We start from the raw sequence: 14,445 nt of genomic DNA, 5'->3' as shown, positions 1-14,445 counted from the left end.
AACAAACCCCAAAACCCTAAAATTACTGTAAAAATTTCAATTTAAACATATTTTCAGCTCAAATAATACATGAGTTTTAACAGAAGAATTAATGCAAGTGCTTTTATAAAATTATAAGCTTCATATTTCTGCCTTTAAACCCTCCAAAAATTGGCCCCATTCACTTCCATTGTAAGAGCCTCACTGTAACCTCTATTTTTGCTTTTTTTTTAAAGGAAAGGAGGAACGAGTCTAAATAAATTTTGGTGGTAATCAATAGTCTATGTATTTATAGACATTTTTATACTTCCAGTCCTCGAATCTGATTGGACGAGAGGCGTTCCAAGAATGCTGATAGCTCACACCATCAGCACTTGGACACTTTACTGTTTGTATAACTCCACTTGTGTTTATGACGTTCCAAACTAACATGTAAGAGCTGCCGATCACAGCTGAGAGTCGTGAAAGACTCACGTTCAGGGTGCCTAACTGATACCCAGTTTCCAAGTTGAAAGAAGATGTAATCTTTCAACATGGTGGAGGAGAGTCTGGTTTCTGTGTCGTGTCAAAATAAGAGTTAAAAAAATACACAAAAATGAAACTGGCGTCATCTATATTTTCTCTCCAACAACAAAACACTTGAACGTGAGTGAAATATTTGGAGGATAATTCCGATAGCATGTATGGCAGCATTACTCCACGATCGGAGCAGATTACTATCACACTACAGCTGATGAATAGAGATAAACTAACAGATGCAGGTAATCACACATTCACTCACTCACTCACTCACTCTCTCTCTCTTTCTCTCTCTCTCTCTCTCTCTCTCTCTCTCTCTCTCTCTCTCACTCTCTCTCTCATATACACACATGTACTTTTGTATCCAATAACTTGTTAGAAACAGCCCAAGCTGTCATTACTAGTTATAAAGTATAGTTTTTTAATTAGTGACGGAGGCTTGGGCACATCTTTCTAACTAGCAATGGCAAATCTTGAATCTGTGGCGTAAAAAGTAGTTCTGTTGAAAACTGTTGTATAAAAGGAATATCACACTTGCAATCATATTGTCTATCTGTCAGCATGGCTGTAATTACCTGTGGCACTCAGCTGCTGTGTTTACAGCTGTACATACAGCACTCTTGCACATGTGATATTACTTTAATATAGCAGATGTTTTTAACCCAATGGACTTGATGCACAATGGTGATTGCCCATATCTCACTCCAAACAGTGCTTGAACCAGCAACCATCTGGTAACCAGCAGTGGCACCTGCAGCTGTACAGCTATATGCACTGTGCATATCATGAGCGCTCTGACTGACCTGAGAAACATTTTCTCTGAGAATATTTCACCAATCATGAAGTGTGTCCCATGTTTTATTGACTGTTTAAAAGAACTAGCAATGCACGATTCACAAATGAATAATTCTTTTGAGTCGGTTCTTTTCAGTGAATTGGCCAAACGGACTTGTAAAACAGTCTGATTCTATTTGTGATTCAGTACAATTCGTTCGGACCGCTCTCTCACTGAATCATTTGAAGCGGTAAAACAGTATTGGGGTATTTACGAATACATCGCTGGATAAAGTGTAAATTTACCTACTGTTAACTGAAACAAAAGGCTGTCTTTTTGAGAGGTAACTTTGAGAAACTTCAGCCAGTGCTGTGTCATGAGAATAAGGGGCTATTCTCACTGAACGTGTTTTTGGGTCAGCTTGTATTGTTTTAATTTGTTCAGTTCGCATGATGGATGTTTTTGACTACTATGTTACTTTTACTATGTTTTTAGCACTTCTCACAGGAGCGCTGCATGTTTAGATGCCGCGTCAAGTAAAAAAGAACTTCAGCTGTTAAAAACGCATCTCAAGACACCTGTGTTTTGCCTTTGTTGTTGCACTGCATCTTGCTTTTTTAGTGTGAGAATGTGTTTGTTCTGAACGGTTACTGTCTTCTAAGCCAATCAGTGCTACACATACTTGAGAAAATTAATAATTAATAATGTTTCTCTAAAAGTCGCCAGAATTGAATGCTTTGGTGTTGTTTTTGCAACAACAACAACAACAACAACAACAATGAAATCTACTGGGGAAGCATGCCCCCAAACCCCCTACAAATAAGTGTAGATGTACTTTAGTCAGATTTCTGTGCATAACCCCAGATTAAATTGTGCCAGTCCTAGCCTTTTGGGGGCCCTAAGCAGAATTTTGTGTGGGGGCCCCCGTCAGTATATTCGTAACACTACTTATAATGTCTTTGACAGTGTGGGGGGCCCCTGGCAGATCAGGCCCCTAAGCTACTTGCTTAGTTTGCCTATTGACCTGTTTCAGTGACATCACTTTTTTTCCTGCAGCTGCCATATTTGTGACCATCAGCAGGAGGAAACAATGGCGGTGAATGGAAAAACACTGTAAAACGATATCAAGAAAAACCTCAAAAATCCAAGGCAATTGATCCAAGCCAAGTCTCAGGAAAGGTGTATACAGGTCTGAAGTAGCATAAATATTGCCAAACTTGACTTTTGTGGACATTTAAATATATTTTATCCACGATTCATCTCTGTACGTTGGCGAGTCTGATGTGTGACCAGTGAGTACACACGCCTACCGGTACATCACCGTAAACATCTCTAATTCAGAAGTTACAAATGTTTGTGTTGTTTTCTGCTCTGATTTGGTCACAATATTACAAAATGTCTGTAATGATCCCGTCTGTATGAATGTAAGAGCTGCTTTTGACTCATGAAGGATACACAGAAATCAACTGAGACATATTAGTGAATAAGACTAATGTTTACATTGTAGTCTGGTGGTGTAAATAAAGTCTGTGCTTCACGGTCTTATGATGTGTTGTTTATTGACTACCATTAGTATAAACACATTAAATGTATACTATATATTCACATTATAGTCATTTTTTATTTATTACAGTGTGTTATAAATATGACATACCTTTATACAGTCTGGGTGTTATGAATAACCTCGTTCTATGTGCATTACTAATGTTAGCCAGTTTAACTGTATCCGACTCGATTATGTTATAAATATAATCGACACGTGTACAGATAACTGACATTTCTGAATAAATGAGCAAAGACCCACAAGTGTTTTTATTCGTGCTTTCTCCCTTCTTTGCTGCTTGTCTATGGCGAAATGAAGCCATGTCACTTAAAAGATAAAACTTTATTGAAAGAAAAATTACATTTTGGCTCTGGTAATTAAACAGCTGTATCACCTTTTCAATCATACAGTGACATCACATGAAACAGGTCAATAGGGAGGACCGGTGTTCTGACATTTTGTGCTACCTGCTCAGGAGTAAAAACAGTGATCTGTAAAGTTAAAACATGGGTAGCACATGTCATGAGGCACGGGAGAACCTGTCGGTATGTGCTACTACAGCATGAAATGTGTTAAAAACCTAGGTGGCACATCTTGTCGGGCAGATAATACCTATCAGGATGTGCTACCAGCATAACTATGAGATAGTGTGATATGGTGTGAGGCTGTACTAGGCCCTAACCCTACCACAAACCCTAACCCCAACCCTAAAACTATACGAATATAGCACATCCTGATAGGTAGCATATATTTTCAGGACACCGGCACTGGGCGCTCATGGTTACCAGCCCCAAGCTTTAGCCACTGTGCCTCAGCAACCCATGTGGATGTTTCATCCCAACATATCTACATGACTGCTCACTTTATTTATTTTTTAATCAATTATTATTTTGTATTTTATTTCTGATAACATAAATTAAACATGGATGAATTTATTTATCTCAAAAGTTAAAATACATAATTTTGGGGGGTGATATTTTCTTTGGGATTTAATATTTAATGCATTACAGTGTTAAAAAGACTTTGGTTTGGATGACAACAGTTAAGAAACTGGGTGACTTCATGCTGTAGTCATGACCTGACGAGCGCTAGGACCCAGATGTGTTGTGATTTCGAGTGGTCTGCACGCGCCCCTGTCAAAAGTGTAGTGCTGGCCACACGCGCGGTGAATACACAAGGAAATTATTCTGTTCGTCATGGAAATCACCGATTCCACTTGTAAGTTTGAAATTTTATTTATTCGGAAATAGCTAGTCTTTGAAATACGTTATAAAGCATGTGTAACATTATAAAGGTAAGTCCACAGCACCTTCTCAGTGATGGAAGGTGAATTTCATGTTATTATTATATTAGTCGTTATTCAAGATGAAAACAATCTCATCAACATTCTTGCAGAGTTGGTTATGCAATATGACCAACTCTTATTGGGTTATTAACAGCATGCCATCACTGTATCTGTCAAACTATCACTGATCTTTGTATATTTTTGTTTGTTTAAATTTTTTTTTTTTTGTTTCAAACTTTTGTTTCCCCCTTATTTTTAAAATTATTGTTTATTAGAGATGTCCAGTGGATGGAAATCCAAAGTTGAGTCTGTGATAGTAAATTCCACTGTCATTTCTGCCCTTCTCTATTAATATCACAACATATTAACTCATTCTCGGAGCAAAATGGCAAGACCTTATTAACCATGCTTGCAAACTTGTTATTTATTGCTGCGCTTTTCCATGTAGCACCCTGCATGTAAAAATATCTCTCACTCTGTATGCCTCATGTCCCTAACTTTCCATTGAACCCAGCTATCAGCTCCTTCATCCTGCTGTGCTGATCTGGTTGAAGGCCAGTTCAGCATGATGGCTATTCATGATCTGAAAGAAGACTTCCTCGCCTCTCATGCAGGAAATCCGCTTGAGGATGTGTTAAACTCTGAGTTTGTTTGCTTGGATGCCAGGAAAAAAACAGCCCATCAGCTACTTGTTACTGTTTTTAGCTGATTTGGAAATGCCCTTTTAAGTGTGTACTTGTTTCTTGTGAGAGTTGGTGAGTTTTGACTAGTGATTGACTGATATGGTTTTTTAATGGCCGATGTTGATATCCAGAAAGCAGGGTGGCCAATAGGCCGATACTATGCAGATAAATCACACAGTTTAATATAGTAAATAACATAAACATAAAATTGCAAAAAAAAAAATTAAAAATATTATTTAGCACTATATTTACTCAATTTCACACTAAACCTTAACTTTGTAAAAAAGAATCTTAAAAAAATAATATTGTATTTTCAATGGCAGATAGCAGTTTCTTCTGATATCTGTTTAGTCATCACATTTTAGTAATTTATTTGCACATTAACTAATTGTTAATATATTAGGAAGAAGGAAATAACAGTACACAGAGTAGTCCAGCAACCATGGATGGCATGTCCACGTTAGCAATCGCATTTTTAAAAGAAAATACAGAATCAAACCAATTGTTCATACAGTGCATAGTAAATATGACATGTACTCATAGCACACGTGAAGCACTTTTACTTTGAAGATGCACACACACGCTCGTGCGGATCCATCGTGAGCAGAATTCTCCTGACAGTTTAAATGGCCTGGATTGCCGGCTTGGATTGTCACGGACTGACCATCATGATTTGTGAATCAGAGGAACTTTTGATCCTGAAGTTTTGATTCTGGCTGATCGAATACACACTTCAAAGGAAGATATTATAGAAGTGCTCAACGGGAAGAAAACACTGGGTTTTCGTGAGGTTCATGAATTACATCTGTTTAAACGAGATATCTGCATATTTGCAGATGGTAGGCTATATGATGTTAGTTTTATTTATATTTGCCTTTTTATAATTAGACAAGACAGTTAAAAGTTAAAGGGGGGTGGTGCTGTAGCACGTGCTCTTAAAGGCACCTCTGCGCTCTTAAAGGCACCTCTGCTTAAAAGGGCACCTTTACATTTACGAAGGGCATCTTTAGATTTGTGAACTAAAGGGGCCCCCTTTCTGTGCACGTCAGTGCTCAGTTGCTTCACATGCAAGCAAGCGATTCACAGCTAAACAAATCAGCGAAATGGGAAAATGTATCGGCCGATTTATATCGGTTGACCGCTCGTTTTGACATGTAGGTGAAACCTGTACCTTTGAATTTGATGAGAACCAGTTTTGGATTTACAGCTCTGTTGCAGGGTCTATTTTGCAAGTGTTGCATAAGTCCATTTCCATGACAGTAATGGTTTGTTTTCCTAATCTCTGTTGAACACATTGGTTTTTCAGGATATAAAGGACAAATAATTTTTTTATCTTCTTATTTCATAACTGTAATTAATACAGACTAACGGTAGTGAGAATTAGGATCAATGGGCATGTTAGTGTTTAAAAGATTAGTTCACCCAAAAATGAAAATTCTCTCATCATTTACTCACCCTCATGCCATCCCAGATGTGTATGAATTTCTTCCTTCTGCTGAACACAAACGAAGATTTTTTGAATATTTTTTGAATATTTTTTGAATATCTCAGCTCTGTTGGTCCATACAATGCAAGTGACCAGAACTGCAAAAAGGAGATTAAGTCAGTATAAAAGTAATCCACAAGACTCCAGTGGTTTAATCCATGTCTTCTGAAGAAATCCATTTGATTTTGGGTGAAAACAGACCAAAATATAACTCCTTTTTCTCTGTACATCTTGCCATTTCAGTGTCTAGGCATGATCATGATTTCAAGCTCGATTACGCTTCCTAGTGCTTGACAACGCACAGAGCACTAGATGGCACTATAGGAAGTGTAATCAAGCTTGAAATCATGATCACCAAGTAGACTGCTGTCAAGATGTACAATGAAAAAGGAGTTATATTTTGGTCTGTTCTCACCCAAAACCAATTGGATGGCTTCAGAATAGGGTTGGGGTGGGGGATATTCATGTTCAAACCGACAAACACCGGTATTACCGCTGGTTGGACGCTAGGTGGTACTATGGAGTAATTTTCGTTAAGCAGGGTTAGGGTTAAGCCTACACAATAAAGCAAGACACCTTGATTTCAAACTTTGAACTTAATTTTTTTTTAAATGTTAATGAAACTGGAAAAAAATTAAGTGCAATTAAAATGTGTGTTGTTCCTACTTCATCTGTGCATTCTCAACCGGTCGGGTATTTCGTTGTCCGGGAGAATACATCATGTGTGTGAATACATTTGCTTTGTTCCCTCCTTCACAATATATATGCAGATGTAATTGGATATTGCGATATTTATCACAATATCCAATTACATCTGCAGCCCCTGAGGGATTGGTGAATATTCTCGCTTTAGTGATTTTGCATTGAAAATTAAATTCATTTATTTAAAAAACAAATAACTTAAATCAAATACATATCTAAATTCAAATTGCACTCCAAACGAAACGAAAAAGCAATTAAAATAACAAAGTGATCAAAATAGTAAAAATAGTAAAAAAAGTAACCACCTTTCCATTTACCGTCAGGCAAGTATCCATCTAAACATGCATTACTTACTTACAAAAATGAAGACATAAAAACAATTATAAATGAAAAAATAATAATTATAATGATGCTAATAATCACTGAACTATAAATCATGTTTTTTTAAATTATTATTTTATGTTTTAATCACATATGTATAGGCTGCAGAGTTGTGGTCACAATGAACTGATTTGTGGAAAAAGCGAACTGAACTCAAAACACCTCCTGAGCTGAGATGTCTGAGGTCATATGCAGCACTCATAGACGATACTGTTGTTGCAAAAAAAAAAATAATTCAGAAGACAGAAACAAAGAAAAAGTAAGAACCTTTTCTGTCATCTGTTCTTAATAATATAATAAAGTGTTTCTTGAAGCGTGTGTCTGTGTGCCGCGGGGCAAATTGTTTATAATATTAATTTGATACTAATAATAGCCTAATAATAATAATAATAATTTAATACATTCATGGGAAAAGGAGCCAAATATCGTCTTTACATCATCAAAGGCATCAGCTATTGGCGATCACTCTGACCATCGTAGATCCCCAAGATCATCGTCAATCGGCACAACCTTACTTCAGAAGACATTGATTAAACCACTGGAGTCATATGGATTACTTTTATGCTGCCTTTATCTGCTATTTGGAGCTTCAGAGGTCTGGTTGTGATTTACTTGCATTGTATTGACCCACAGAGCTGAAATATTCTTCTAAAAATCTTCATTTGTGTTCAGCAGATGGAAGAAAGTCATACACATCTGGGATGGCATGAGGGTGAGCAAATGATGAGTGAATTTCCATTTTTGGGTGAACTATCCCTTTAAATGACAATGTACTAGAGGCTTTGATGTGTCATCATTCAAATGATGATCCAGTCTGATTAAAAGTGTGAATAAATTCATACTTACTATAAGCTACAGCAGCAGAATTGAAGTGGATCATACACCAAAGTTTAACCACAAAATTGACAAACTCAATTCTTTAATATGCACAGTTATAATCGAGCTACAACAAGGTTTGCGTAGTTGAGCTACAGTCTTCAGCTGTCTTTGCAAGTATAGATTACACAATGCACACTGAATATTTGAAGGAAGGACATCAAATACAGCGAGTTCGGAGTATGCATAGAGACAATGTTGAGGCCAATTATGGTCCGATTGCCGTGTATACATGCTGTATGAAGGCAAGCTATAATCACATTATCTAGGTCTGTTAGTCCGGCTTCGCAAAAATCGGACTTGTAGGATTTCATTCTGACTAAAGCAAGTTATTGAGAAATTATTGACTGAATCGACTGAAATCGAACTTTTAAAGTGCATGTAAATGCACTGACAGTGCTAAACCTTTGGGACTTATTTATCACCCCCTTCCCTTCTTCATTCAAACTTTGAAGGGTGGGGTGGGGTAAGGGTCTGGTGAGAGATTTGCCCTGATTCCTCTCCACTAGTTCCTTGTGCACATGGCTTACATCTATAAATACCCATGGCCAAAGAGACAAAGGCTTCTCTCTTCTGCAGCTTATGAGCCTGATGGGTCTGCATAGGCCTGACCTTGTCCCTCACTCCAGCATTCCACGGACTAACTGCACAGGAACGGCAGCTGTCAAGGGCAGCTCCTGTCTGCAGAGAAATCACACAGGGTTATTATGATACAGAGTGGCCAGAAAGGTCTTTGTGTGTGACCCTGTGGGCCCTTACACTCTGATGTTACTAAAGAGTGGAAATCAAAGCCTGTCATCACAGGGGTTTGCTGTGATTGACCAATGTATTAACCTTCTAAAGAAAGTAGGTCAGCTGTTGAGTGGGGGCAAGCTGGAAAAAGCTTTTATTCATCAACCTTCCTCAATCCCATGCAAAGTAGGGGCAAAAATATGGGGAGGAGCAGTAATTATACTTGAAAGGCAAGAATTTCAATGATTTAAGGACAAATTTAGCAGAGGCCTCAACTATCTGCAAGAGAAAGATGCCTTTTGAGGATAAAAATTTCCACAAGTTGCTATCAGTGGGCTGGGAATTAAAAAGCAAAAGGTGAGATACTCAAAACAAACCTGGACTTGATAAAGTATGATTGAATCATCTGTTTGGAGGAATGGTTTTATAGCTGGTGCATTTCCAACTTCCTGACCAATCTCCCACCTGCCAGAAGCTCAAATTTAAACAGTTAATTAAGCCTCTGGTGAGAAATAAAGTGATGGTAATAAAGATGTTATATCTCTCTAAAGAGATATCATCTGAATTGGCTAATTCAGTACAATTAGTTAGCTTAATTGCAATCTTAGTAATGATATTTGAATCAAATTGGGTTACATGAACTATGTTTCTGTTGTTTTTTGCTCTCAAGATGTGTGTTTACTAATAACTGCAAAAAAAAGTACCAACATGTGTTTGCTAACTTTCTTTTCATCGAAACTAACTACTAGACACTAAATTGCAGGGACAGTTCTCCAGTAGCAATCTAGTGTTAGGTTGTTCTGGAGAACAATAGTGACAGAGCAGGATTGTGATTTTAGTAACCCTCCAGTTCGGTTTCTGTTACATGTAATTAAATCTGCAACCCAAAGTGAACCAGGCCAGATCCGTAACCATTAAAGCCACGCTGTAACGTTGGGTGGTGGAGAGGAAGAGATGCAGGAGTTGATTCTTTTCAATCTTTTAATAGTAATCACTGGAGTGGAACAAACTATAAAGCTAAACATCACAAACTAGCAACGCAAGGTAACACTTCAAGGACTGACATAGGAAGGAACAAAACAGAAGGGTATTTATACAAACAATGACTGATGATGGAAAGGAGGACAGGTGAGGATTGGAAACAGATTGAAGTGATAAGGGCAGTGGATTCTGGGAGATGTAGTCCAGGGGGAAAAAAACTTCAAAATAAGAGTCCTTGAAGAACATGAGGGAGACAGACTGTGACATTACCCCTTCAAAGGGTGAATCCTGGTGCCCAGAGATGGATTAGGAGGGTAGGGTGATGTAGAAGGTGAAGGAAGATCCAAGGAGGACGATCAGGAGGCCGGGGGGGGCGGCTTCGGGGCTGGGACTGTGTCAGGAGGCCTGGGAGGCGGCCACAGGGCAGGGACTGGATCAGGAGGTCTAGGAGGCGGCCACAGGGCAGGGACTGGGTCAGGAGGCCTGGGTGGCGGCCACAGGGCAGGGACTGGGTCAGGAGGCCTGGGAGGCGGCCACAGGGCAGGGACTGGGGAATGACCTCCATGGTCATGAGCACAGGCAGAGACTGGGGAACGACCTCCTTGGTCGTGAGCACAGGCAGAGACTGGGGAACGACCTCCGTGGTCGTGAGCACAGGCAGAGACTGGGGAACGACCTCCGTGGTCGTGAGCACAGGCAGAGACTGGGGAACGACCTCCGTGGTCGTGAGCACAGGCAGAGACTGGGGAACGACCTCCGTGGTCGTGAGCACAGGCAGAGACTGGGGAACGACCTCCGTGGTCGTGAGCACAGGCAGAGACTGGGGAACGACCTCCGTGGTCGTGAGCACAGGCAGAGACTGGGGAAAAGGTGTCCTTTTCCTTCTCCTACTTTTCCGGCCAGCAGGGAGCATGGTTACGGGGATCGTCGAGGCTACAGGCACTGGCTCTGGGACGGCCGAGGCTACAGGCACTGGCTCTGGGACGGCCGAGGCTACAGGCACTGGCTCGGGCTCGTTAACCATGGCAGGCACGGGCACAGGTTGTGGCCCGGGGTTCCCGCCATAATTCACAGCAAATGCAACTTCCATGGTCGCTACCACTGACTGCCGTGGGGAATTGACCACAAGAACTTGGAGGATGAGCACCCCCCAAAAAAAGTTACCTTGGAGATAGGGGCCACGGAAGGCACGGAGACAGGGGCCGTGGAGACAGGGGCCGTGGAAGGCAAGGAGCCGTGGAGGATGTTCACTGTGGGAGGAGATTCAAAGTCCTCATCCTCCAAACCCACAGTGAATGGTGAGCCGCAAAGCTGCAGAGCCACATCCATGTAGTTGGAGATCGTCCAGCGAGGACCCGATGGAGGCATCAGCTCCTTCAATGCACTATTCAGGCCAGCCCTGAAGAAACTCAGAGCATGGTCATCATAGTGCACCAAATTCGCGAGATGGAGAAACTCACATATGTGATCCTCAACTGGACGGTCTCCTTGTTCTAGAAGGAGGATTGCTACAGCAGGTGGTAGATCCATTAGGTCAGGTCAGTCTTTCTGTAACATTGGGTCATGTAGAGGATGAGGGAGAGTTGATACTTTTCATTCTTTTAATAGTAACCGCTGGAGTGGAACAAACACTGAAGTAGAACTAACTATAAAGCTAAACAATAGTAATCGCTGGAGCGGAACAAACGCTGGAGCGGAACAAACTATAAAGCTAAACATCACAAACTAGCAATGCAACGTAACACTTCAAGGACTGACAAAGGAAGGAACAAAACAGAAGGGTATTTATACAAACAATGACTGATGATGGAATGGAGGACAGGTGAGGAGGATAGGAAACAGATGGAAGTGATGAGGGCAAATCAATCAAATCGAATCACTTTTATTGTCACACAACCATATACACAAGTGCAATAGTGTGTGAAAATCTTGGGTGCAGTTCCGAGCAACATAGTAGTCGTGACAGTGATGAGACAATTTACAATAAACATCAGATTTACAACACAGTTTAAAATCTAATATACACATAATTACACACAACACAATATATAAATAATAACATACAATGTACAGTATACAATACACACAATATAGAATACACATTATAGTGGATTCTGGGAGATGTAGTCCAGGGGAAAACTTCAAAATAAGAGTCCTCGAAGAACATGAGGGAGACACGCACTCTCACTACACGGTTTTTGGTTGGATTTTCCTGTTGCACACAGATTTTCAAGGTCTGTGATAAAACCCACAGATCATTAAGGATGAGCAGTTCAGCAATCTGAGCCAGCCTTGAGCAGTCATAGACACTACAGTATTTTCAAGCATGTTTGATATTATCACCACATAGTCTTGTAGTATGATCGATGCAGCAACAACGGAGAACTGCTTCAGCCAATCACATCTTATCATGCATCTTTATGTACAGGAATGGAAAGCAACAATTTGATCAATTGTGTTTTATTGTAAAAAACTGAAAAGTATTTCTAACAAATAAATAAATGGCCTGAGCACTATACTTGACAATGTGCTATGTTTTGTTTTTTCCAAAACAGACACAGACAGCCTGCCCGTGTCTTCTTGTCTTTTTCGTCTCCTCTTTTGCTTTTCAGACAAAATCAGTAAACACTAGTGCCCGACTGATATATCAGTCGGCCGATATTAGCCTTTCACCGATATATCAGTATCAGCGTATATTTTACTGATATGCGCTGATATGAAAACTTTTTTTCAGAACTTATAATGCAGAAAACAATGCTTTAGAATTGGTGTCATAGCGTAGTTTGTCCGACTCCATTGTTTACAGAGCTGTGCTGATAGTGGCTCTGCAGACAGGGCGGAGTTGAGCGGTGTGGTAAGTGTACTAGTATGTGAAATACATAGTGGAAACTTAATAATTAATGACCCCATCATTTTCCCTTTTCAGTAAAACTAATATAACATTAACCTTGTCCCTGACAACCATGTCACTCATGTCTGTTTGCTGTTAGCCAGCTATAGTTTGTCAGTGTAGTCAGTAATGTAGCAGATTGAAAGGTAAACATCAGAGCATCTTTTGCAGCTCAGCAGACAACGGTGCGGTGGTGGATTGTGTCTGATGAGTGTTGATTTCATGCTATGTTGTTACCTAGTTGGTGAGACACAATGCTGGAAAGTAAAATAAACAACGAGCTTATAGCTAACTAGCTATGCACGTAGCTACTTTCATTGCTTGTCAGCTGAGTGGAAGCTAATGAGTAAATATGTATTCACCAAACTGTTTTGTTCAGGATTCACAGTTTGGTACCCCCTTCAACCGAACAATTCCAGTCGCTGCATTTATAAAATGTAATATTTAAAAGTCTGGTTTTCCACCGTTGAAAGTTTCCCCTGAACTTGTATAGCAGAATACGGTGTAACACCGCTGCCGCTGTTTATCTCTTGTCTCGGCAGTATTAATATAGTCAGCATTTGACTGATACTGAACAGTAATACTGATGTTTATTTAGCTATTTATTTTATTTTTATTTATTCTTTATTTTAATGGTCAGAATTTGACTGATACTAAACAGTACTGATGTTTATTTAGCTATTTATTGAATTTTTATTTATTCTTTATTTTCTCAGTGTTCATTTCTAGAATTTGTTGACAATGTATAATAATAATGTCAAATATTCTTTGATAAAAATATTTGTTTAAGAAAGCAGCCTTCTGAGTACCTTTGCATAGTCATATCAGTGCAAAATCGGTGCACAATCCACATAGAAAAGGTCTGTTTTCATTCCAGCTCAAAAATTAAATATATCCGCCACCATATCGGTAATCGTTTTTTGTGAAATTGTTCGTCCATTCATCTGGCCATGGTGTTCCTGTTTCTCAGTCGCTCTGTTCACTGCTTTTCTAACCGTTTGTTACATTAGATTCTTGTTGCAGTGTCTGTTTTTCCTTGTTACATTTTTTTTGTTGTTTTCTGGCTGACATGTGTCCGTTCTTAAAAACCCTTATACAGAATCTTAAGTGTTAGCATTATCTTCCAACCATTCTCTTGTAGTACAAAGGCATTTATATGACTTTAAATATCTTAAATTTCAGTGGTTGCCTGAAAGTTCATGAAAGTAAAATATTATAGAACCTACAATGTAGTGATTTTGTCCTTAATAAACCCAGTTTACAAGTGGAAATTTCATATCTTGGGATCATAACTGAAATATCCAAACTTCTTTGGCTTCAAAATCCATATAATTAAGGTTTTAAGTGTAAATAATTAAAAATAATTTTCAGAGTTCAATATAAGTTAAGGTCAGTCAACAGCATTTGTGGCATAATGTTGATTACTACAAAAAATTATTTTGACTCGTCCCTCCTTTTCTTTCAAAAAAGCAAAAATTGAGGTTACAGTGAGACACACAATAAAAGTGAACGTGGCCAATTTTTGGAGGGTTTAAAGGCAGAAATGTGAAGCTTATAATTTTATAAAAGCACTTACATTCATTCCTCTATTAAAACTTGTGTATTATTTTAGC

At 39.2% G+C, this 14,445-nt stretch overlaps 1 protein-coding gene across 1 annotated transcript in view; it reads left to right on the top strand.

The window, feature by feature from the left end:
- Positions 1–3,912: 3,912 nt before the first annotated feature.
- The window catches only part of LOC127428431 (actin filament-associated protein 1-like 1), a 45,522-nt gene continuing 34,989 nt past the window's right edge, over positions 3,913–14,445 (top strand). Inside the window, exon 1 of the mRNA XM_051676794.1 lies at positions 3,913–4,034. Within this exon, the coding sequence (XP_051532754.1) occupies positions 4,013–4,034 (22 nt within the window). The 5' untranslated portion in view covers positions 3,913–4,012. The remainder of the gene's footprint in view (positions 4,035–14,445) is intronic.

The sequence above is a fragment of the Myxocyprinus asiaticus genome, chromosome 38 (genome assembly GCF_019703515.2).
Source record: "Myxocyprinus asiaticus isolate MX2 ecotype Aquarium Trade chromosome 38, UBuf_Myxa_2, whole genome shotgun sequence".
In the NCBI taxonomy this organism is placed as follows: Eukaryota; Metazoa; Chordata; class Actinopteri; order Cypriniformes; family Catostomidae; genus Myxocyprinus; species Myxocyprinus asiaticus.
The sequence above is the reverse complement of the archived record's forward strand: the minus strand, read 5'-3'. Positions and strand labels throughout refer to the sequence as shown.